This window comes from Drosophila ananassae, chromosome 2R (assembly GCF_017639315.1).
Source record: "Drosophila ananassae strain 14024-0371.13 chromosome 2R, ASM1763931v2, whole genome shotgun sequence".
In the NCBI taxonomy this organism is placed as follows: Eukaryota; Metazoa; Arthropoda; class Insecta; order Diptera; family Drosophilidae; genus Drosophila; species Drosophila ananassae.
The window spans coordinates 21,645,207-21,671,692 of record NC_057928.1 but is presented as its reverse complement, the minus strand read 5'-3'; the positions used below and the strand labels follow the sequence as shown (position 1 = coordinate 21,671,692).

The window sequence follows — 26,486 nt, the reverse complement described above, 5'->3', positions numbered from 1 at the left end:
AAAATATGCAAAACCCAGGCTTAATGTCATAACTTTGTATTTATTTCTCATATATCTACATAGTGAAATACTTTATGATCTGTCTCTCAATGGAATGTAAATAAATCGGATTAGATATATAACCCCCATATATATCCCCATTCTTTCAAGGGGGTTTTGCACAAAAACTACTTCTACCTTAATGTCTTAGATGGCTTGTATGGTTGTTCGAAAGATGAAGTCGACTTTCGAGCTTGGCAATCATGGTCAAGAAAGCGCTTTGAGTTTTTCACCTGACGAAAGCTTAAAGTTGGGAGCTTTTTTTGTCAGTAGGAATTTACCTTTATTTTTCAATTTATTTGAGTTTTAAGCTTCGACGCGTTCGGTTGGATCCGCTCTACCCAATTCCAAATCCGATTCCGCGAGATTTCTGGAGAACCCGGTTTGGTGCAATTTGAACTCGAAACGCCTGCGTTATTTTGGTTTCAAGAAATTTAATTTTCGGTTGTCAGTGCTAACTTTTTTAGTTTTTTAACAAAAACATAATTGTGAGAAATCTAAAAACTTGTTTTAAAATTTCTGTTGGATTTACATACGCTTTTGGATTTTCCTCCCGGGCAGACCCCTGAAGGATAAAAGGTGAGATATTTTTTAAGAAAACCTCTTTTAGAGTTGGTCAATTTCTAGGCCCATTCGGAGTTCAACAAAATACCAAACTATTACTTAATTTCTTTCTTAATCCGATTTCCGTGCATTGAACTTTTCATCTTTGGATATATATATTTTGCAGTTGTTGTTGTAAGTTGATTTTTTTTTAACTTTATTTTTTTGTTACCAACTTCTTGTGGTTGTGTGTTGTTTGTGATGTTGTTTTTGTTTCGGAGACTGTTGATTGTTTTTGCGTTGTTTCCTTGCCTTCTCTGTTTGGCAAACGGCTTGTTCTCATTTTATTTAATGAGTTCTCCGGTATTTTTACCTTTTGTTTTGCATTGTTCAGACCCTGTTTGTTCAATAGGTTTAAAGCGTTGTTGCGATTTGGCCGAAAACAAAATTATTAGCAAGTGGATTTGACTTTTATGGGTATTTCCGATGTCGGTTAAGTATTTGCTTAAATTGATGAATGAGAAAAAAATATGTTAGAAATATTTGTCACATATTTTTGAAGTCCTAGGCCTATATACTAGGATTTGTATTCATTATAGAACTCTTAAGATCTATAGAAATTGTCTTATACTATAATTAAATGACTCATAACATTCTTGGACCCATACACCTTGCTGAGACAACAACATAATTAGCTTTTTAACAAATTAATAACCTTTTCAACTCTCACATATCATAGATTGATGTCAAAACTCTCAATCCCCAGCATGTGCGACCCATTTGCACAAAAATACCTACAAAAAAAAAATAGAAAAACCACCGGAGAACCGACAGGTGTTCGATCTACCGGATAGCTAGCCGGGCTCATTATGCGACTTAGCGGTATTCGAGTCAAAGCCAAGATGCCGACACCTAAAGATAGGGCTGAACCCCAACAAAACCTCTCAAAACCCCCCAAAAAAAAAAAAAACCAAACCCAAAAACGATTTGCGAAAGCCACAAAGCCAATTCTGTGCAGAACAAAAGCCAAACGATCGAAGCCATTAAGCCTGGCCAAGAAGAGAGCCAACTCCCAGTCGCTGCCGAAGCCAAAAGTCATTAAAGACAAAAATCTATTGAAAACGGCAGAGAAACACGCCTTAAAAATGCTTCCACAGCAAATATTTCTGTTGCACATGGGAGTTTTTGAGTTGGCCAGGTGGATGCCATGGCTAAGACATCGCCCACCTCCCCCCTATGCAGTGCTAGCCCCATGTCCAGTGGCCATGTTAATTATTCGCTTATCAGTTCATTACAAAGCCGGAGTTTCTACCAGCAATTACCTGGACACTCTCATCGAATTCCAGCTGCGTTCTAATTTCTTTGCTCTCTTTCTCGGCTATTAATCAAATTTGTATCTATCGGATGCAACGCTTAGGCTGTTATTACTGCATTCTGGCACTAGCTCTGGCACTGGCACTGGCACTAGCACTCCATCCGCCAGATCGTTCGAATCGCCTTTTGCATATGAGTACTTAATGATAACCCTCGGAGCTTGACTTTCTCCACACCAGAGTCCGGAGTGCCGGACCTGGGAGTGGCCACTCCCCCCGCCCACCACATACTCCCAATTCAATTTGAAAAGCTATAGACAGGCTATAGAAAAAAAGATATTGATTATAATTTTTAGTTTTTGCGAAAGCCAACAGCAATTAAGTTGAGGATTTTTCAATTTGAGGCCTATTGGTGTGAGGTGGAGTTTTTATGGCCAGAACCAGTTGAAGACTTCAGTTCATTTTTCATATCTATCAAGTGGTCTGTAATCTACAATTAATCCTTGTTAGATTTTATCTTTTAGAAAGAAAAGATGCATCTTGTTGGAGTAAACCTGAATTGGAAAAATAGCATATATGTAGGTGCATTCCAAGGCATAAAATATTCCAAGACATTGCATCAGCATAAAAAAAAATCAATAAAATAGTTACGAGAAATGGGAAACAATATGACAATTTTTTACTTGCGTAATATCCTCGAGAAGACCCAAAAATAATAAAAACCAAAAAGAAGTGATGAATGCGAATGTCGCAAAAATTCAATTGAAAAGTTTGGAAGAAAAAAGAAAACAAAACACCCAAATAATGGCCACTTTCTAACGTGGCCAGTCTGTTTCCTGATGTCCCATGGTTTTCCTAGGATTTCCTTTTTTTTTTGTTGTCATGCACATTATCGCCCCGAAAACTCACTTGACAGCACCACCCCCTCGGCTGCGCCTAGCCCCCCCTCCTGGGGACATGGTCCTCCGCATCACTGTCATTGAAGTCGACGACTCCACTCGGGCTCGACTGCATTTCCCACTCAAGACAACATTTCATAAAGTTTATTAAACTTTAGCCAAATTGTTAAAGCGTCGATTTTGCTGTTGCTATTGCTGCCGCTGCTGCTGCCCAAGTGTTTGCAACACTCCTGCCCCCTTGGCTTGCAACCGACCCCCTTTCCGCTACCATTCACTTTTAATGCCGCCGTTGCCGTTGCCGTTGCCGTTTGCTGCTGCTGTAGGCGCCCCAAACGAGTCCATCAACTTTTGGCCAAAGCCAGCTTCGGACCAAAACCAAAACAAACTGCCACATTGGCCCAAGTTGGCTCTAATGGCAATGGTCAGGGGCTGTGGGGGATTTGTTTTCTTTGAAGTGGCAAGCATTTTCCCCCGAACACCACTCTCAACATTCAGCGCCACTTGCAGTCGCATTCGGATTATTTTTCCATCTCCGCCCCGAGAATCGCGAATTAGTTTTCTTTTTTTTTGCTTTTTTTTTTGCATAAACTGTCAAAATGTAAAATCTATTAAGTGATCACTTCCTTAAGGCGTAAAACGCAATGGGGAAATGGTAAGAGATTACTTAAATATTATGCAATGGATGTGGCATGGAAGCTTATCAAGTGACTACCAAAAAAAGAAAAATTGTGGATTGGTTTTCCTGTTATCTTAAAAATATTATAATGTGACAAGTCCCTCCTCTGAAGCTACTACATTTTCCAACATCAAGGTTGCACCTTTCACTTGCTCTCAATACACTACCAGCTACTTGAACATATCTTCCACATGGATGCAGACAATACCATAACTAAACATGTCACTGGGCATTTGACTTAATTAGGAAATTGTACAAGTGCACAGGTTGAACCTTAAGGCAGCAGCAACAATTGGCATTAACCACATTAACCGCATTTTTCCATCACTCAGGCCCCATACATATATTCCAGTTAAAACGAACGATATGTCGAGTTACACGATCCAGCCCCTTCTCACCCACAAGATTGCATTTGCATTGAAAGTTGTTTTGGTTCAGTTCCAGGCAGGCACTTGACACAGCCAGTAACTACTATATATCCATCTGAACTGAATGGAAATCGAAAAAATTCAGACAGGGAATCGGACTCGAGCCAAAGTTTCACTTAAATTAGTTTAGAAAGAGAAAATGTTAATTTCGAAATTTTCTTAAAGGCTTAGCTGGGCTTTATTAGACTTACAAGCCAAGTACTTCCATTCTAAATCGAATAATCCACATAATTTAATACTAATTTTTTTATATTTATTTATTAACTCATTTTGTAAACCACTCCAGTCAGTGCCATTATCTTGTTGCCTTTAAAGAACTAGTTTTTCTGTTTCGATTGTGAAATCGAAAGCATTGGCTCGATTTTCTGTGAAATGAAAAGAATGCGGCAATAATCGCCGGCAACCAATAAACATAATTGCTCAATGGTTTTTGCCAATCATTAGATGGGCGTGGCCCCACCCTGGACTTCCTATGCAATGATTTATTTCTATAGAAAATCAATTGAGTCCGCGAACGATCAACACAAAAACTTCAACTTTCATTAAAAAATGCCAAAACGTCTGAGACAATTGGAAATTGCGACTACGCCCTGTTGCCCGTCTTGGCCACAATTTGATTATGGAAATGTAATTTTCGTCGATTCGCAACCGTTTCCTCATCGAATATTATATGTAATTTTCCAAACACGCCAAATATTAAAACGCATGCTGACCCAAATAACTATCTTTTCATAGTTTATATAGGTGGTTTGTAGTTTTCAGCTTGATCCAATGACCTCAAACCGAATTCAAGCTGTATGGATAAGTCAAAAAAAAAAAAAGGTTCACACCTAAAAGGCTTTTGGGCCAAATAGCCAAACACGAGCATTCCAAAATGCAGGTGAACAGCCCCCCACGCTAAGCTGGAGCTCAGTTCGCTCTGTTTTTTTTTTCCAACTTATTTTTTATTTCAGTCCAGTCCCAGTACAGTTCACTTCGTTTTCAGTTTCAATTTCAGTCAGTCTCTGCTCAGGCTTACCTTGCCCGGCCCAGCCTAGCCCAGCAAATCGACTTTTGTGCCAATTTTCAATGCAAATCGCATTAAGGCAAATGTTGCAAACGGCAGCCGGCATTCGCACACACGCCACAGATAATTTGTAACGATTTCTTAATGACCACAGCGAACAAATGAGACTCGAAATAGGCTAAAAGAAAATTGAAAGGTATTTTTAAAAAATTAAATTGAAAGTATAAAAAAGATGGATCTTTATAAGAAAATTAAAGCAATAGTTAGGGCTCTGAAATCTTCTAGAAACAAATATTTCAACAAAAGAAAATCAACTTTATTTAAGCAATAAAAATTGCTTAACTTTAAATAGCTTTTTGTTCATTAACTGAACATATAATTAAGTCTATGCCTGCTTCAAGACACTGTTATTAACTGATTAGTGTGGCAGTTATTCAATTTTTCTCTGATTTTCCATCAATATCATGCACCGGGCCAAGACAGTAATGCCAGCAGACTGATTTAATTGCCTTTCGGTTTCACAAAGTGGCCAATAAGAGAGGCTTTATTGGCTGAATGGATAGCTCTGTGAAGCTGCTAATGCTTATTACGGTCAATTTGCGTTTGCCAAGTAGACGTTCATTGGCTTTCCGAGATGTTCGTTTTGCATACTGCCGTTTATATTTTTCCATCCCATAATCTTTAGTTTCTGTAGTCTTTTTTTTAGCAAAATAAATAGCAGACTGTTGCAAAGTAAAAGTGGTCTGTTTAATTTTGTTTTGCGGTTTATGCATTTGCGAAAAAAATAAAATGTTTTATTCGGAGACAGTTTATGCTCTTCTTGGGAGATCTTGGGATGAGAAGTAAGAGGAGCTATAACTTTCACAATTCTACAATGGGGATATAAATTACCAGCATTTAAACAATATATTTCTCTACTTTTCCTTTTTATTTTTATCCCAAAAAGATGCATTTCGGATGAGTTACAGGTGAGGCTTATAATTTTTTAAACTCTTGCCTGGGATGGGTAGAGCTCACGTAGGTATCCAGCCAGAAGGCTGCGCAATTTCTATTTTTAATCGGGTCTTAAGTATGTGGGTAGGGAATCACATGCAAATCATCGACGACAACAAACAAACAAATCAAAAATGCTAATTACGCAGGTAGAAATCAAAGTTCGTTTAGAAAAAAAAATATGAAGAAGTAAAAAGGAAAGCCAAAAAATTGGCCAAGTCGGCTGCCAATCAATGAGGCTTTTTGTCTAATGGAAATCGGCAATTTTTGGCCATTGCCGACGGATTGAGATTTATGCCGATGTCTGTTAGCTTTCAAGTTCAATGCGATGGGAAATTTCAATTAACGAAAAAAAACGTTTTCCAGCGAAAAAAATAAACGAAAAGACACTGTCGAAAAAGTAAATACGGGAGGGAAAAATAGAAATTGGCCACTTGAAAGCAGCAAACCGACCGCCGACGAAACAGAGGAAGCGACAGATGACCAGATACAAAGATACACAGATACTCAGATACACCGAGATACATGCGATGGATGGTGGCGGATGGCAAGGCGGTCTTGTCAACCCAACCTACGCTTTTGTGCACTTGACCGGCTAATGGCTTTTTTGCGTTTCATTGAAGAGATCTCGCAGCAAAAAGAGCCAACCATCAGCGGCAGCAGTATCTTTTCTTTTCACAATTTGGCAGCTTGTTGAAAGTGAAATGTGTGAAAATGGCTAATTAAATGCACGAACAACCGGCCCAGACTCACAACTTTTCATCTGAAACATTTTCGGTTCAACTTCTTCTTGGATAATGTGATTTGCCTAGAGCATGTCAGGGGCTTTCCACTGTGGCTAATTATGAAATTTCGAATAGACCAAGATGCGTTTGTTTCCACCGCCACTGGGGCATCATGGAGAGCAAGTCATTTCCGTCAGTTTATTGAGTGATTTTTACGACTGCCGATCCCAAAAAAAAAAAACCAAGAAAACTTGAATACGCCATTTGTACACTTTGTTTTGGTTTTTATTTGGTTAAACTTTGTTGTTCTACCGGTGGATCAGTGGAATATTTAATAACTCTCGGCACGTAGTGGTAATTAAGCTTCAAGTTCGTTGCTTGAGTCTTTTGTTTTACGACTAATTTAAGCCCCAAATGTTTATCATAAAACTGGTCGAGCATAATTGGGGTTAGTTTGTTGAGTATGGTTTTGATTTAATGCCTTATTCATTTGGCGTACAAACCCAGTTTTTTGTTAATCTGGAGAAAGGCACTCTTAAGCAATCGTTTCTTGTATCATTTCTTATAGAACCCGTGTTTAATATTATTTAAATCCCAGTTTTATGTAATAATCGTGTTAGCCATCAGATTTTGACAAAGATTTTAACAAAGATTTTGCTCAAGTATTCCGCTTGTCGCTTGAATAGCCGATTCTCTTTGTAATTTATGCAAATCGCTTGAACTCTTCAGCTAACCGTTGAACTTTTGTGAAAAGAAATCCTAAGAGTTCCATGGTCTCCTCCCAAAAACGATTCAATACTAACTTCTCACATAATGAAATTGACAGATTGGCCAAAAGTAAAGGAAACGGAGAAATTCAGTGAATACCCACAATATGCAAATTTCAATTTGCATAATGTAGTTTTAGCAAGATTATATATTCTGTAACTGGTTTTTGTGTCTTTCAGAATCGGAGGAATGCAAGCCCAAACAAAAATATAAATTATAGTTCAGATACCAGCCTGAAAGACTAAAATACATATTCTAGCAGAGGCTGAGAAACAGGTTTTTCTAATCAAAACTGTGTCAAATCTTCAAGAATGCGCCAGAGAATTACACAGATATTTCGAATTGCGAAAAAGAAGTTTGGTTTTCGGCCGATCGAATATATATCTTTTGGCTTTTTTAGTTCGTTTTCGACATTCTCAAAACTAATTGGACCTCCGACTGCATAAATAAAAACTTTGAGCGGAGCCCGAAGTTCGTTGACTTTGGTTTTTAATATGATTTCATGGTTTAGGGTTTATAACTGTGGCACCTTTCTGAAGTCGATTACCAGAAAGAATCTGGAAAAGAATCAGTCTGGTAGTGGGAAAGTTTTGAGTGAAAGGTGTGGATGTTTTTTTCAAAAAAATGTCTAATCGCAACAGCCTTGACTCTTTCGAACTCTGTATATCTCGATAAATCAGAATTAATTAGAATTTATTTTTTTAGCCAATAAATCATTTTGAATTAAATATGGTCAGACGGTGTAGGAATAAATAAAAATATTTATTTGTGCAGCATTCGTCTCATTTGGCTTTCATTAGTCAGTCGAATAAATATTTATTTTGGATTACTTGGACATAAAATATACTGTAATATTTGTCCCCCGAATTTTGCGATTTATTTGTATTTATTCAAGTAATGAGCGTACAAATACTTTGGGGCTTGGTAAATGCTACTACCAGATACTTAAATACATCAATTTCTTGGCCAAGATATTTTTCTCGTTGCTGTCGCGGCTTTGTTCTCATTCAGCCAGGGTTTGATCTTTGTTATTTTGGCTTGTTATATGGCATTTACGGAGCTGTTGTGCGGTTAGTGCGGTTGCAATGCTGAAAATAAAAGTGAGCGCCTGAGCAGTTTTTTCTTTTTTTTTTTTTGCTTCCACTTTTGCTGTACTTTGCCATCTACGTATCTGACAGATATTCAATCTTCATCTTTGCCATCAAACCGTTCGTCAAACGTGTTTTATTATTATTGTATGAGAAGACTTGCGCTATTTTCTGCGTCTTGTCTTTTCATCTCAAGTGGGTTCTGCTGATCTGTCGCCCCTCTCGGCTTTGGCCTCCCCCCTTTTTTCAACTTCTACTACTTCTCTGTGCCATCCAAGTCCGCCCGTATTTGTGGTCTGGTGTCTGTTCGATGTTGTTGTTGTTTTTCTGGGCCTGGGCAGTCACGACATCTGAACAAGCGGCTCCATATAGCTGCTATATAGCCGTATAGCCGACGACAGCTCAAGGTCGCATTCCTTGCAGCTGACGCAGTCCGTCAGATATTTTTTTTTTCAATATATCTTTTCTCATGTATTCGGTATTCCAGCCGCCACTCCAATTTTGTATCTACAAGTATCTCTATTTCGTTGTGTGGGCGGACAAATGAGTTTCGGTTTTAGCTTCCGAACTGAACTGAAACGGAACCTAGGAATATCCCACGTCAAGTGCCTCTTAATCAGTCAGGTGTAGTATCTCCAATTTAGTCGTTAAAAAATATTTCTTAAAAAAAAAAACAAGCTGGTAACTTAGTTTAGAATATAGGAGACTAGTTTACTTGGCGGAGAGAAAAGAAAACTGGAGTCGGCGACTTTGAGATGCCATCTTCACTTAATTTATGAAGCCAGAATCGCAATAAATGGGTGAGGCCACTACGTGAGGTGTAACTCTAAATAAAGTGGCGATACAGATACAGATACAGATACATGAGCGGGGGTGAGCCACTTTGAGATAAAAAGAAATCTTGCTCAGTGGGTTAATGGAGCAGGAAACTTGAATTTTCTAAACCAATGATTATAAAAAGAGGAAAAGTATACTAGATATATGATTCATATATATCAGTTTGATGAGAATAACTTTCAATTCAAAACTATAAAGTAACCCCTGACTTAGGTAATCTATGGGGTTAATGCCTCCAAACTTAGACCTAAACCCCAAAAACCCTTACCCTTTTCAAAAATCGAATATTAATCTTTCTGACCATAATCGGCTTTCTTCATTAGGAGAAAAAATTCCTAAGTGTTGAGGTATTTTCCGGTTAAAAGTTAATTGCAAAATGCAAATTGTTTTTGAGTTTCGGCCAGTGGGGGGCAGTGGAGGCGCCTCGAATCGGTTCAGTTCGGGGCAAACTGGATCAGGCAGCCACCATGGACTATATCTCTTTATGGCAGGCAAGTGTCAGAGGAGCTGTCTGTCAGTCGTCAGCTTTTCTGGTGCGTTTGATTCGGTTTTGGTTCGGTTCGACAGCCCAGAAAGTAGAAACAAAAAATAACTTAAACTTTTACTTTCACTGCCAATTTGCCTGAACGAACAGGCCGCGTCTCTCAATTTGCATGGACATTGGGGGGCTGGGTGCTGGGGGCCAGGTCTTTGAGGAATGAGTGAACAATGTTATTGTGTGCTTTTGTATCTCTAAGACTCATTTGCAAATGTATCTGGCTGCAATTTAGCGCACAGATAATAGTGTGTGTTGGCTGGTTTTTGCCTTTTTTTTTTTGCTGCATTGTCTTCGGCCTTTAGTTTAATTTCATTTTCACAACACCACCGGCAACATCTTCGCTGCCAGTCGCCGCCAGTGTCTGCCTGCCTGCTGCCCCGCCCACCCGACCGCCCCTTTTTGGCCAACAATCTCGACACACGTGCATTCACATGTGCTGCAATTTGATCGTCATGGCGAGATTGCAGGCAGCCACAGCCACAGCAGCAGGCAGAAAATGTTAGTGATGAGCATTTGATAATAGCAACTGTGACTCGTCTGCTTCTCCCTCTCGACTGCCATCACGCTTCCCTACAACATTTTAACTGATGTTGGACATGCTGCTTAAAGTTGTTTTGGCCGATTATTCGCATGTATTTTGACTGTCAGACAAATGGTCGTTGACTGTTCATCAGCCATCTTCGATTTGGGGAAAGTTTTCTCCGCCGATTCCCAGCAAGGGTGGATGTCCTGGGGTGTGGGGATCAAAGGTGGCCATAAAGATGTCTGCTTTATGGTTTCATTTTTTACATTCATAGGCTCTATAAATAGCCAATTGAAAAAGTTAATTACATAACAATAATCATACAGCAGAGACCTGATGGAGGCCTTGCATTGGGTTAGCCTGGCCTGGCCTGGCTGGCCGGGGGATGCTGGCCTTGTTCTTAATAGACAAGCGCAGTTTTGCATACATTTTCATGGCAGATGCATAATTAAAACGCCACTGCAGCGTCCACTGCAATATCGAGTTCCCTCGCTGACCGCAGCAGTGACGATGCTAACCTTGCAACCGGCAAGTGGCAAGCGGCATGACAAGAATGCTGCCTGCAGCCGTCAAGTTTGTTGCCTAAGTCTTTCGATTCTAATCAAGGCAATGGGGCGTAGTCCCAGCAGACATCACGTAGACGAATGTTTTAAAAAAAGTTTATAAGGCCTAACTTTCATCTCGCCACTCTCACTTCGGCAGCTTATCTGGAATGTGTTTATCTTGCATCTGCATAAATATTGAGATGCGACAACAACCATTTCGTAAGGTTTCAATGCGTTTCATCTCAGGCACGATTTCGTTTTCATTCGGCTGTTGTTTTTTGTTGGCCGTGTTGGAAATCTTTCGACCTGTAACTGAGACCTACGTAATCGCTCGAACACGTCTTTGTTGTTCCCGGGTGAAAGACCCCGCCGGATAGGAAAGTCTTCTCCCGCCCCTCTAGCCTCTAGGTAGCTTACAATAACAGAATTCGGCATGAATGGTGTGGCACTCACTCAATTCCATAATTAAATTGGTAAAAGTCAACACACTGAGCAGATCTATGGAAGCAGAGAGATTTACTTTGAAATTATAATAATTATTTGGCTTGAAGTTGTAATCTAGACCCACGTGACAAAGCCATGACATCTTTAAAGGAGATAAGCCCTCGAAAAAATACGGCAAAGAAAGCTTAAAAGGTAGTTTAAGTTTACTTAACTTAAGGAGATTTAAAAGATTTGTTTTTGAATTAAAAAGAAACTTTAAGTCAAGCTAGAAACATAACAAGAATTCCTTTCCCATTTAATTACCAACTTCGTTACAGGAAAATCAATATTAAATTAGGATTCCGATCAAAGCTTCGGAGTATGGCCCCCGGCTGCGTTGGCCACAAATTTGATATTCAAAGTAAATTTTCAATTTCTACGCGAATAGATATTTCCATAAATAAACCGCATAAATCAGAGCTGGGACCGCAGCTGACAGAGCTCAAAAGCGAACTCGACTCATTAGTAATCAAAAGCTGTGCAGCGCCACCGCATCGTTGTCGTAAAGAAGTGGGGCTACGAGACTCGGAGAATTGGAGACAGACGGGGCCATTGAATTCTACGCTCTCGACTTGCACAAATTGTTGCACAAGCCCCGCGGCGATTCGTGGGCTGTAAGTGGCTGCCTGCCACTGGAGCGGTGTCGCCAACGCGGTATCCAAGTGGTATCCACCGCTCCACTTATCACATGAAGAGAAAAAAAGTCACCCAAAATGATCATTAAATAGGTATTGTCCCATTTGAATTGTACTCTAAAAATAGGACTTTTTTGATTGATTATATTTCTTGAAAAGAAATTTGTAACAAAGACATCTCATGTAATTTTATTTCAATATTTTCTCTCTGTGTATCGTAGTATCTAGTACCAAGTTAGCAATTCAAAAGACTCTCCAGACCACCGAGCACAGAACCCTGTTACCTTGTTGACTTTGGCTTAATGGCCAAAAGCAGCCGTGTTGCCCTGTTGCCGTGGCAATTTAAATATTTTAGCCATTTCATTTTGAGAGCTCTGGCTCTATGCCGGCAAAGATACTCGAGTGTCGCTTGTTGTGTTCAAAAATAAACCCCAAAAAAAACGCTACAAAATTTCTACTATTTTGCATTTGAGTTGTGATCATTATTTAAGCATTTTACAACATTTTCTGAAGCTGTTTCATGTCATGTTGGAATGTGTCTACAAACTAAATAAAAAATCAATAAAGAATAAGCAATAGTTTTGGAAACATACTTTAGCGCATTCTTGGTTATTTATTTTTGTCATATATTTTAGTTTCATTTAACACCTGGCATAAATAAAAAGTTATAAAGATGGTTGATTAATTAGCAATACATTTCAAAGCTGTGCGACTTTAAAGATGTTAATTAAATAAAAGTTCCGACATAAATTTTTAGGAAAAAGCCTATCAAAGTTTGTTATTTTTTAGATAATTTTCTTGTAGCTTTTTCTCCTCTTTAACTGGTTTTATTTGAGGACTTTTTCACCTTGACCTTGGCTCCACCCACCGTTGACTTTTTGCGGCCATTTAACTTGGCCTTGTTGGAGGATATGACCGCTGGTTTTGGCTTAACGACTCTGGCCTCCACTCGGATATAGAGATCGTAATTGAAATCGCCACAAGTCTTGCCTTTAATAGTTTACAAGATTAGTTTTTAAATTTTAAGAATATTTTAGTATAAATACCGCAACACATTTCCTCGCCGCAGGACTCGCAGGTCATCAGACGTGTTTCCACAATGCCAGATTTATTTTTGATTTTCTTGACACAGTTGTTCAACGCAAACTCCCGACGATCTCTAGCCTGTATTTTATAAGATATAGATTTCATATTTCTTGTGAAGTTTCTAAGATATACCTCCGTTTTAAGCTCCAACTTTCCCATCTCTACCATTCGGCTAAAGTATTCCTCCTCTTGCTTGTTTTTGGGCCGCAGAGTGGTCAGCATTTTCCAGTCAATGGGCACGGCACAGAGCTCCATGAGGACCACATCCTTCATCTCGCCGGGCACAGGATCGGCATAAACGTACATGGCCTCACGCTCCCCGTTGGCCTTCATCAGCTTTCTCATTTCCTTTTTGGGCATTTTGAAGGCATAGTCCTTTTCGCGAATCTTTATCTCCTCGGCGCGCACCTTCACGGGCCGCATTTTGTAGTCGGGAACCTTTTCCATAAGCCGCTTGAACTCCTCGATAGTTTGGATGTTGCTACGACTAAGGTCCAAGACGGGGACCACCGTTTTCTTTTTGCTCAGTAGGTCGTCCATTTTGCTCAAAAACTGGGAAAATAATTACTATCTAATATTAGTTTTAACTTCCTCTACTTCTTGAATGAAAAATTCTTTTACAAATATTGATTAAACAAAGTGGTTGCCAGGAACTAATTCTGTTTCCGATTCTCTCTTTTTACAGACGACTCTATCACGTGCCGAAGCTACAAGTTGTTGAGAAGTCGACAAGACCCGAAGACCCCAAAAAAAAGCCGTCAAAAACAGAAACAAACAAAAACCGCTGGCTGAGTTGGCCCGTTTATCGAGTTGGCATTTCATTTACCTGACTCGCGTTACGTGGTGCGGTTCGGTGTTTCGGCGGTTCAGCGGTTCGTCTTCTGCCCGCCAAAAAGAAAGTCACGACACAAGAAACGAGATTTCCAAGATTCTGCAACGAAAGTCAAAGTTACAAGTTTACTCCAAATTCAAGTTGGTTTTGTTTTTTTGGAGGCCCGGTTCAACGTCTTAAGGCCTTTTTGGACCGTCTGTGTGTGTATTGTATATGTGTGTGTGTGGTGTGTGGTGTGTGCCACTTTAGAAAGTGAAAATCGAGAGCAGTCTGGGGCGCTGCAGTTGAAAGTGAATTTATTTTTCTGGACGGGGGTCTCGAATCGATTGGAAATTCATCAGTAGCCCTAAAGATTTCGGCTACTTGAAGCCCATTACATTTCATTCATCGGCAGGAGGGCCCGGCTAAGAAGTGCACCTCAGAGATGGAGGCCGAAGAAGTTACAAAACTCGTCGATGGCGTTTACCGGGTAAGTCATTTTGTTTTCTTTCATATATCCGTTATTACGAAATAATTTATTTTTTTTATTGATTGGATGACTTAATAAAATATGAAGGGATAGGCAGCTAGAAATGCTTTTTATTTCTTTTGAGGCAATAGCATTTTCTTCTTAAGCCTCTTCTCTATAAAAATCATTATTTACCCAACAATTTTCACAAGAATATTAATGTTTAACTTAATCACAAGCTCCAATTAGCTTTGGGGGTCAAATCGAAAACTTATGTAACCCCACTCTGACACCTAAACATTAACGCTGCTGCTATTGCATGAAGGCCATTTCTATTAGCCACTTGCGACTAATTCACTGCCACGTTCATAATAATGTTTACCCTTTTGGAAAACAATTTATAACCTTAAATGTTTTCTTTCTGTAACTAAATTTATCGCCACACGCGATAACCTTAAACGGCAGCTGCCAACGAAAGCCCCCGAAAAAATATTAATCTACAAAACGAAAACAATAAGCCATGACTTGAAAGTTTGGCTTTAACCGATACCCTTGAAAGTTACGAAATGAGAGCAATTTATAAAATAGATTACATTTTAGGTTTGTTAATAACAATTTTAGCATCTTTCTTTGAGATTTAAGTTACCCTTTTTCAAAGAGTGTTTTTTAATCTTAACTAGAAACCCATATATTATAATTTATAAAAGATAAACATGGCAAAAATATTTGAAAGTACATTGGGGGTTTGTTTGTTGTTAGTTTTACGGCTGCTTTAAATTTGTAGCCAAGTATGGTCACGACAGTCGTTGGTTTTCTAGTTTCGGCATAGTTTTTGTGGCCAAAAACACCAAACACCAAACAGCCTAACAAACGAGTTCAATTGGAGATATGATTTGTTTGTTTGGTGTCTTTTCGTGAAGCCTCCTCTTTCCTGAAAAAACAGCGAAGACAGCCAACAGCTCCGCCTTGAGAGTTTGGCAAGTTTTCGGCTTCTTTTTTGCGGCAGTTGCATCTGCCGCAAGTTGAAAGGTGTGTGGGGTGGCGACGGTATTGCACATTTCGCGCATCTATTTCATTACGTAACTTTTAGTTTTTTTTTTTGTTTCATTTCTTTGAAAACTTGCTATTGCTGCTGCTGCTACCGCTGCTATTTGCGGTTTCTGGGCTTTTTTTTGCAGCTTGAAATTGCGGAAATTTTGTTTTTGGGTTTCTTCCTTGGATGTTGCACATGGCTGAATTTTTGCGACCGCCATTTGCATTTGTTTCCTCCCTCCCCAGCATGTTGTTGTAATTTTTCGCACTATTATTGTTTATTTGCGACAATGTAAGTCGAATGAGTGGAAGCTGCCTCGCCGAGTTGGTTTTAATTAGTGGCATGGCGAGCACTTGACAAACGAAAGACTCAGGAAACGAACTTGCTGCGCGAGTGTGTGACAGGAAAAAAATTGGAATTGGAATCTCAATGACCGGGCATCAATCAACTTAAGTCACTTCCTCAACATGTACACGATTATGATTTAATTCCCCATTGATTTATAAGCAATTGTCTGCCGGATCGAACTGGTCTATCCCTCGATTTATTATATCAACATTTGATTTTAATATTCAATTTATCATACCGCACTCGATTTGCCTGGTTTTCTGTTTCTGGAACTGTGAGAATCTACTTCTTTGGTGCCAGTTCTTAAACGGGTTTTAATTAATGCGATATCACTCTTCCAAACTCATTAGCAGATTTTGCTTATCTCTATTTAGAGTCAAAATTTAGCCTTTCTAAAAATTGACACACTTTGGACTTGGACTTCAAAACCCGAAATGGAGCATTTTATTGGACATTTGTTAAGTGATCGATACGGGCTAAGATCAAACAAGTTAATATATAGGAAGATCTAAATACAACTCTTAGCCTTTGTTTTTAAATAAGCATACGATAAAAAATGGTTTATTTCGCCCTCCTGAGTAATTTTAAATTTCCATGTAATTCCACCGGTTTTGTGGTTATTTATGAAGCCTTCAATAATTGCTTAATTTTTTGCTCCCGCTGCCTCAATAAATCTTTCGGCCTTGTTAACGATATAAACTCGTAAGACAGCAAACGGGTAAAAATTGTTGAGAGATGTATTCAAAAGATGATTGCAAAAAATCACTTCAAAATATACGGCTTTCACTTTTACTTTTGTTAATATAATTATGGATCTTGTCATTTTAGGAACTTCTTATTGTAACTCCACTTTGTTTAAATCTTTCTAAAATTAGAAACTTTTTTATTAACCATAAAAGTGACTTATAAAGAGCTCTACAAAATTCCTGAGCTCATTTTCATCCAACTCGTGCTAAAAAAATAAAGATTTTTTTACATGCAAGTGAATAAAAACCGCAAGCAAAGTTGGCCTGTCAAGTCGATGTTAAAAAAGGCATTTCATTCAAACAGCTGCCAGTGACGATGAATGCCTTCGGATTGTTTGTCATTCGGTTAGATTTATGGCACATTCTCTGCAACATAAATCGAAACTGAAGCCACTGAAAGAGCCTGCCGTTTGCCGCTTTCCGCTTTCCGCCTGCCGCCGCCGATCAGATCAGAATGACGTCCAGCTGACCACACACAAAAACCAACCTGCCAGAGGGGTTAGGTGTTGGCAGCAGGAGCAGATGAGGAGGTGAAGCCCCTCAAGTGTTGGGGCACCCAGCATGGCTCACAATGTGGGACGAAGGTGTCCGAAGTGCTGAAAATACAGAAACTACAAAAAATAAAAGAAAGAACAGTGGAAATAAATTAAAATTGCAGCCACCTAATGCCCACAGACAGTCCGGGTGATCACGGGGATTTGGGGAGCTGGGTGAGCTGGGAACAGACACTCTGGGACACTATGTGCCCAGTGTGGACTTTGGAGGGGAACTGCAGTTGATTGCCATGTCTGTAGCATTTCTAAGGCTGCTGTTGCTGTTGCTATTGCATTAGAGAGGCCGCCGCCACTTGGAACGATGTCACATCCCCTTGGCTAAGTCGAGTGGAGAAGGGGCATTCCGGGGGATAGAGCTTCGATATGAGCATGAGTATGGGTATGGGTATGGTACGGGCATGGGTATGACCATGGTAAATGGAACTGGGTTAACGTCCGACTCGCCCGAGAGAAGCCCCACCAATGGACACTACTGGGTCCATTTCCCATATACCCTAACTGAGAAGGGGATTTTATGAGTCGATTAATTTTTACAGGTTTTTTAGAAATCTTGAGCAAAGGATTTGGAAGGCAATAGCTCATTTTAGATATAATACATTTTTATATACATTTTTATACTATTTTAAACAAAAGAATTTTCGATTAAAGATGCGATCTAGATAATATTCTCTAGAAACTATTGTAACATTTATTTCTCTTGTAATAAAAGCAATTAGTAAATTTTATTATTCTCTCTAAATATGTACTACCCAAAAACATGACATGTCCTGTGCCTATCACCAAGGACATCAAGCCTTCGTTGAGAGAAAATTAAAATTTCATTTGAGCCTTATTTTTATTTTAACTGCCTGGGAAGAAGTCACGCAAGCGAAAATTATTTGCGTTTAGCATTTTTCACGCACTTTGCGCTCATCTGTCGCGGACGTGGAGGCCCCCTAAGGGAGTGATATGCTGTGGTTTTTCAGCAAGGGGGGGCAGCCACTCCTTAAACCACCAACCAACCGTGCCCCCAGCCCCAAAAGAAGGCGTGACTGGTTGCGCCTTGACGCCTTCGCTGAAGCTCTTGTCAACAGTTGACGACTGGTAGTGTTGCTCTTGTTGCTTTGCAAACCTGTTGCGTGTTGCTTTTTGCATTTGTTGGTTTCTAATTGGCATAATTGCGGTTTGCTGTTGTTTTTCTTAGTTTTTTTGTTTTTGTTGCTTCGAGTGAGGTGCTGCATTCCCGCATGCTCTCAGGTGGGTGTGTCACTCGCTAGAGTTGCTTAAATTATGGCCTAAACCAAAAGGGAGCTCCTTAGCTCAACTTTGTTAATAAATTCAATCAAGGATAGTGATTAAAAATAGAAATATATGATGATTATGTCTTGGGATTAATATAAAAACTAAGGACTTAAAAGGTTTTTCAGGTTTTCTTAAAAAATTAAACATAAATTACATGTTAAAAAGGCTAGCTGTAGCTTTCTAATATTTTTAAAAACCAAAAACTAAAATATCTTATATTAAATAAAGTTACTAAAATCCTGATTAGCCATCTCATATATTCTATAATTTTTTCGCTCTGTGTAACTTTAACATTCCACCTCGTATTTTCCGTTTTTTTTTTGTAGCCAAGAGGGAGGCTTTCGTGATATACTTTGCATTTAGTCTCTGTTTTAATTAAAAAAAATTACATATATATGTGTGGCGATTTATGTTAAGCGACGATTAGAGACCCAGTCACCTGGGTTGGGATTCGGATCTGGGTAGTGGGTACTGGGGTACTGGATACTAAACACTGGGAAAGACTACCTCAATTAATTTTGGGTTAAGTGTTGTCGGTCGGTGGGCTGCAGATTTGCTGGCTTTGATAAGCGGTTGCGTCAGCTTTTTGGCCAAGAGTGGGTGAGTTCCGAGGGGAGGGCCGAAAAAAAGGGGACCAAGGAGGGGCCCAGCTAATTGCTGGTATCGAACGAGCAGGAATTTGTTAAACAGTTAGGCCAATTACACGGACAGATAAGATCGTTTTGGCGAAAAGGAACCTGGCATGGGTAGTTCGGGGATTTTATGGCAGAGAATTAAAGACTGAAATTTACGTAAACTCCGTTAATATCGTTTAAAATTTTCCCTTGCAATTATCTCCAAGGGTGAATTCAATCAACCAGTGGAAGGTAAATCCAAATGGCTAAGGCTATTATAGATAATCCAAAAGTTTAATCCAAAAACCACAAATTGTGCGGACCACAATGGCATACCAAAACGAAACAATTAACTTTGATATAACCATAAGCTCTGAGCCATTGAGAGGCACTCTCATCTATTAAGTATCTGCATCTGTTACTAAAGTATCTGTAGCTGTATCTGTATCTAAATTAAATAAACTGAACTGAGGTCAGCAGCCAAGACGAGTGCACTTGAGTGAGAAACGGGACCGAAATGCATTCGCAGCTGAAGTATCTCAAATATGTATCTGTATCTGTGCCAGAGTATCTAAATCAGCCAGCTAGTAGATCATAAAAGCAAACACTTAAAGCAGAGGCTCGAGCCGGTTGAATCGTTAAACTGCTGCGACCTTGACGGCTGAGTATCTACTAGATACAAGTATGTATCTTGTCTCAATTCATTCCCACGCCTCGTCGCCGCATTTGCAGCCAATAAATTTTTGTAGAAAAGCAAATACATTTGGCAATAATCCGTGTCACAAGCGAAGCGAACTGTTCCACAAAGAATGTGTTGTTTATCATTTGGTTTTTTTTACTTTTTCTTGCTAATTGTTAGCCTGGCCTGTAGGAATTCAAATAGTAGATTCGGTAGCCGGGCATGACTGTTTCATTGACGGAAGTGATTGGCCGCCAAAATATTTCTCGGCTATTTACGAGAATAACAATCAATTATTCTTAGCCGACATGATCTTGGCCAGCTCTCCTCCTGGCTTTGGAAAGCCATTGTTCGGTTTGGGCCATACAATCCACTGCTTTGTGGCCAAAAAGAATTTCAATTTTCGGGCTTATGTTGGGAGATTGCGTGTTAAGTGCTCTGGCATTGTCTGGCCAACAACAAGCCAAGACTAGGCCAAGCCCAGGACCAGAGTGTATGTCTTTGTCATGTTTTCTTTTTAAAGGTTTGTTGTTTCATTTTTTAATGGTGTCAACATTTTGATGATGTCAGCCATCCCTTCACGACATGCCTTCATAATGCAATTTCATCTTGAATTGTATGCAAATCTTAGCCAAGTTGTTAATTGATCTTCTGACTCATTTCTACAGATTTAGATAACTGAGCCTGTAGATGGGGTAATTCGTAATTAATTAGAATCTCTGCTATTGACAGAGTTACGTGAATGATAAATCATCAAAGGTGTTAAGGTCTTTTAAGCCTCGGGTGGGGAAATGATCCGTGATTGATGATCTTCTGGAGTCAGGTACTTTTCGATTAAAGGTAGAATATTCCTTTTCAATTAGCTGGGAAGAGAATCTATTACAAGTTCTTTAAAAACAGGTTAAGCCATAAACCCCAAAACTAAATAAGCTCTTCCTCATTTGCTGCTAAATTAAAGTTTTATTACTGGACGTTAAAAATCGCAGGCCATAAATTCCAACTTTATTTCTGCATGGAATACCAATCCTAATTGACAACCAACTGGTTTGACAATTCTAATAGTTTTTAGTTCTAATCCCCCAGAAGCTAAGTGGACTGGTTTAAGACTCCATTTAGTATCATTAGATTGAAATGTTAAGATCGCAGAGAGGATATATCAGATAACTTTCATTTACATTCACCACTAAATCATGTCTATGAAAGATTGCTAAACGGGCAATTAGCATTACGAGTAGCAGTGCGAGTATGTTTAGGTGGTTACACGGAACTAATGATGTCGCTGGCCTGACCACAACATTGTCTCAGATCTTATACAACAGAGTGAGAGACTTTTACTGCCGGCGGCGAAACGGGGAAAACCATTACCATACCTCCATACCACATACCCCATAAATCCATGGGGTGAATATGTGTGTATATAAATAGTAAGCATAAGCGACAGATCGTGCCTAATGAAATTGAAATGTTGGGGCATGCTGGCTCGTAAATTACATTTAATCACCTAACCGATAAGCAAAGATATAGCCCAGCAGCCACACAATAACAAAATCGATCTCCAATCTCAATTGCAGAATATACTCGATAGATTCAATCCGGGTGCCAGGCAACTGATCGCGGCGGGCAAAAGTTACCTCAAGGCGTTGCACGGTGAGTAGAGTGTACCTATGTACCACATGCATATATGCCACTTCAGTCCATAATCGACTGCTGTGAGTACTGTTAACTAATTTGCAATGCATTCCGTGCCATTTCATGCAACAGGTGCTGCAACCGCCTCGCGTCTATTCAATGAAGCATTGGCCAAGATTGCGATGAACGCCCAACAGAGCGGAACGGGCGATATTGGTAAGACTCTATTAGCCAGGCCATCCAACACTTTCGATCTTAACACTATTTTTGTGGGTTCTGTCCAGGTTCGGCTTTGATGAGCGTTGTGAATGTCAATAAGGAAATTCAGGAACAGCAAATGAATATTGTAAGTAGCTCAGAATTCTATACTTCCTAGGGTCTAATAGGGCCAACTGTCTCTCTTGAAGCTAAAAGCCTTCTACGTGGATCTATTGGTGCCATTGGAGACAAATCTGGAGAAGGACACAAAGGTGGTGCAGCACGAGCAGAAGAAGTTCCTGCAGCAGCACAAGGTTCGCATGGAGAGCTACCAGAAAGCCGTCTCCACAATGAAGAAACAGCGCAAGAAAAAGGCCACACCCGAGAATACCGAAAAGGAGCTGAGGGTATGGAGTATCCCACTACTTATTTCAAGACCCCGAAAAATCATATTTTCCCACACAGAGCCTGCAAGTGCTGGAGGATCAGAAGAAGAAACTGGATGTGTTCTGTGATCAGAGCTATAAAAATGTAAGTTCATTGGCTTCCAACCAATTCCCACTGAAGATGACCAATTTCGTTCTCGTTGGGTACTCTCGTGTTGCCCCCACTTCCGTTTCTGGATATATACAGGCCATGACACAGGAGCGACGTCGGTATGGATTCGTATTGGAGCGCCAGTGCTCGATCGCCAAACACTGGATGGCTTACCACACCACCGGCAAGACGGTAATTGATAATAATTTCGAAAATTGGCAAGAGATCGCCGCATCTCGTGAGATCATTCCCCCGGCTGCTTATGAGAGCGGCTATGGTAGCAGCAACGGTCACAATACCAACACCAACAACAGCAGCAACATGCGTCGCCTGGTGAGTCACCTCCGCCCATCATTATGTATTCCAGCCTATTCCTGCTAACCACTCTGTTAGCTCGGATAATTTTATTTCCTATGCAGTGAGAAAAAAATCTAGCTAAAAAATCTATTAATTTTAAAAACTCTATTTTAGGAACGAATCAAGGACGGCGATGATGATCCGATCCAGGGCCTGGGAGCTCAGCTGAAGAAGTCGCGTAGTATCGATGCCCCCTATGGGGATATGCGCACCCTCCACGAGCGCGAAAATATGGGTGGAGTTGGGTCGTCGCACTATGCCCAGAATTCGCTGCCACGTGCCAAGTCCGACTTTAATCTGGCGCTGGTGGGCTCTGGCCCCAGTTCCGGTGGCAACAAACACAAGATCATTGAGGAGCAGTTGGCCACACTGGGCGACGACCAGCGAGGTGACCAGCGTCCACTGGTGAAGGCTCTTTACGCCTACATGCCCTCCGGAGAGAATCAGTTGTCCTTTGAGGAGGGAGACCGCATCGCCCTGGTGGGAGGGAAGGCCAAGGGCTGGCAGTTTGGAGAGAATCTGCGCACCCAGCATTTTGGCTGGTTCCCGGTAGCCTACACCAATGCCGAGTCCGTGGAGGCCAGCTCTTCTGCCGTCGGACGGCGGTACGAGAACATGCTAATGAGTTATGAGCGAAATGGAGGAGGATCTGGATCGGGTTCGGGCGGTGGGCTGCGCAGCTATCAGTCGCAGCAGCAGCAGGACTACGAGGCTCAGCTGGAGCTGATGGAGAACCACGAGGCCACCTACCGGCGGCGTCGCAACCACAGTGCCGAGGAATCCTCACCCACTCGCATGTTCGGGGACACAATCAAGCAGCAGAAGAAGTACCGCTCCGGCTCCGGAGCCAATCCGCGACCAGGACCCCCACCCACACTGCCCGCCCCCGTTCCCAATGGACAGCAGTCATCGTTCCGGGTGCTGAACAGTTCCCAGAGTTTCTGTGCCACCAATGGAGGCGTCACATCGGCGGTGGAGCGACGCAAGCAAAAGCTTCTAAACGGAGTCCAGGTGAGAGTTGCCTAAGGATTCTTTAGGACTCAAATTAATTGGTATTAATCTTGCAGAGCCATCCGTCTGGCAAGTCCGGAGTGGCGGCCAAGACCTCGTTGCACAGCAGCAACGACAGTGGATTCGCCAATGAGCCACCCCCACAGCCGGAGGTGGACTACTCCGATGAGGAGCCAGCGACCCAGAGGGTGCCCATTCGGTAGGTGGTGTTTACCTTAAATAGGAGTCATCTAGGAGATCCCTCCATATAATTATTCCAACGATGAAAGTATCTCTATGATGACATCCTTGCTTGTGCTTCCTATTTTGTGACTAATCCTGGAAAGCATGTCCTCATCCCGCGCTCATTTAAAGCCCTATTCTGCCTTGTTCTCAGTTTGAATGATTGAATTTATTTTCATTTGCTTTTTTCCGTTCTTATTTGATTTCATGTATCGCTATGTTGCCATCCTTTGTGTTAACCACCCAACAATGCACACCCAATACCGACACCCAATCCAACACCCAAACACACAACAAATATTACAATAAAATAGTCGCCGGGCGGACACCAACTCACACACCCATACAGTGCCCCGGGACGTGGCTTCGTGGACCTTGAACCGCAACTTCCGGAATAGTGTGGACAGCCAGATCGACGACAAGAGCCTCCATCGGCTGAGCCGGCAGAGTGGAGCGGGCAAGATGCGCTACGACCTGATTGCCTCGGACGATGAGATCCTCCAGGCCTCCAGTGCTGGTCTGAAGCGCACCAAGTCCTTCTGGAAGTTCGGTGGCGGACGCAGCGGCGAGGACATTCTGGCAGGCATGTCCCTGTGGCAGCACCGCGACCTGGTGGCTGCTCCGAACATGGAGGAGATGAGAGACAGAGAAGAATTGGAAAGGCGATCCGACGAAGATCGCAACGGCACACTGACCAAGTCGAACAATTCCAGCTCCTCGCAGGAGAAGCGGGGTCGCAAGGACAGCCTGACCAGCACGGAGCTATACGGTGACGAGGACGATAACATCTATGGAGTGAGTCCACAGCAGCAACAGCCACAACAACAGCAGCAGCAGCAGCAGCAGCAACAACAGCAGAGGAACAGCTATACCCCCAAGTCACGGATGAAGATCATGAAGACCATTGAGATTGACATTGAAGAGCCCACGGAGAGCGAAAGGATGAGCACTATGCGACGTGGTCAGGCCCAGCAGAAGCCACAGCAGCAGCAGCAACACCAGCAGCAACATCGCAAACTGGACAAACAGAACTCCCAGACCCTCAGCCGTTCCAAGCCCACTCAGCAGCATCAGCAGTTCCCCCAATCCACGGATGAGGGCGAGAGCGACGAGCATGGAACCCTGAAGCTTAGCGACGTGAACAACTTCTTTGACGAGGGCAAGGGCAACGGACATGGACATGGTCACGGACTGGTGATGAAGACGGTGAAGCGCCAGGACATATTGAAGCAGTACTATACCAGCGAGGATGAGGAGGACTCCGAAGCGGAGCTCAAGTCGACCAGCTCCGATCCCTACGACTGCATTGTGATCAATGATCACTTGGTGCGCAAGGATGACAAGCTGCGCCGGCATCATCATCAGCAACAGCAGCACCAGCAAATGGAGTTCCACACCTTCCGCTCCTCCACATCCACGACGGCGACCAATACGCTGAAGAAGAACTCCGCCAAGGACCAGGACAGCACCCTGACCCGCAACTCCACGGCCAGTTCGGGTGCACCAACAGCCACCATCCTGCCGCGCACCCGACTCCTCAAGTCCTCCGCCACCTCCTCCGGCAACAATCACATGACCAGCAGTGCCACACTGGAGCGAAACTCCAAGAACCTGGCGGGCAACAAAAGCTACGGACCCTGGTATGACTTTTGGGATCAGGAACAGCACGGTATGTCTGGCCAAAAGTCGGCGAGTGCTAAGCTGAAGTAGGACGAAGACAGGAGAAGATCAAGGATCGGTTAGTTTAGATCAGGATTGAGTTTCGCCGTCTTCTTACCGGATAAGAAAATGGGCAGAGAGAGAGTGCTGGGGTTTATGGAAAATTTCTATCCTATATTCAGTCCCCTCATCCCAAAATCCTTTTCTTTTCGATTTAAGAAATATTTACCCTGTAAAATGTCGTAGCCATAGTTTAAAAACATCCTTTGTTTTGTTTGATTTATGTATATATTCTTATTATAGTTTTAAAATCTATTTAAAGCCAACAATGGAACAAGAAATGCTCTAATTAAGTAAAATCCGAAGCACCAACAAATAGAGAAACCTTTATGGAACAAAGACCTCTAGTTATATGCTCCCCATTTAAACATTTTCATATTCCGAGACACACATATCATTAAATTTAATTTCTTAATGCCTGATTTAAAGTTAGTCTGTATAATGCATATGTAATTTGGTTTTTTAGCCGACGCGGCATATACCGCAACTACTCCATAGATTACTGACCAGTAGCCAGTCCGTGTATCCCAGGTAGCCCCACCTTTCCCCGTATTAGGTTGCAATGCCACCACCCGTAAGTAGATAGGTCCCATTCGAATAGAGGGCGAACTCCTCATCCACTGGACGAGTCCTTGATCTTTGCAGAGCCTCCCAGTTCGCCACGGTTAAGTTGCGCCACACAAAGACCAACGATCGATCCGCTCCGATGATCTACCGGAGTGTGAACAAGTAGCAACGACAGCGGAAGGTGGAGTTTTCACTGTGACCCGGACAATTGCCGATCGAGCCGAAAGCTTCAGCCACATACTATCCAACCCACAAACACACAAACTAAACAATGCAGTCCGTTTTAATCACACCTTTTACTTAGTGCATATATTACGAGTAAATAGTACTTCCAGTCGCTGGTGGGCCTGGATTTTTTGGTAGTCATTAAGTCGTACTCCTTGTTAAACATTCTGTTTGTATTTACTTCTATGTTAAAGTTCAAAATGTATATTCAAATACTTATGATAAATAAACAATATAAAAATCAATTTTATTAATTCAAAAGTTGTGTGTGTTTTCAATAAGATTATGGTATTCCAATGGCTTCCAAAAGAATTTTAGAATTACTGACCATCAAATTATTTGTTTTAATTATTTATCTTGG

General features: G+C 41.3%; 2 protein-coding genes across 4 annotated transcripts; one reads left to right on the top strand and one right to left on the bottom strand.

Annotated features, from left to right (window-relative positions):
• The first annotated feature begins 337 nt into the window (after positions 1-337).
• Positions 338-26,386, top strand: LOC6507872 (brain-specific angiogenesis inhibitor 1-associated protein 2). 3 transcript variants are annotated; one of them, XM_014910011.2, is made up of 11 exons: positions 338-618; positions 13,811-14,426; positions 21,232-21,307; positions 21,422-21,505; positions 21,574-21,635; positions 21,697-21,894; positions 21,953-22,018; positions 22,121-22,357; positions 22,496-23,392; positions 23,449-23,591; positions 25,979-26,386. In XM_014910011.2, the coding sequence occupies exons 2-11, from the start codon at positions 14,382-14,384 to the stop codon at positions 26,064-26,066; spliced, it is 1,896 nt and encodes a 631-aa protein (XP_014765497.1). In that variant the 5' UTR covers positions 338-618; positions 13,811-14,381; the 3' UTR covers positions 26,067-26,386. The 3 variants fall into 3 exon arrangements, with proteins under 3 accessions (XP_014765497.1, XP_014765496.1, XP_001956502.1); XM_014910010.3 differs by having other exon boundaries at positions 25,800-26,386; XM_001956466.4 differs by having other exon boundaries at positions 23,929-26,386.
• Positions 12,494-13,815, bottom strand: LOC6507197. Its single transcript, XM_032454904.2, has 3 exons — positions 13,258-13,815; positions 13,086-13,203; positions 12,494-13,029 (listed from the first exon to the last, which is right to left on the bottom strand). Exons 1-3 carry the CDS (start codon positions 13,663-13,665, stop codon positions 12,857-12,859), a joined length of 699 nt encoding a protein of 232 aa, XP_032310795.2. The 5' UTR covers positions 13,666-13,815; the 3' UTR covers positions 12,494-12,856.
• Positions 26,387-26,486: the final 100 nt, after the last annotated feature.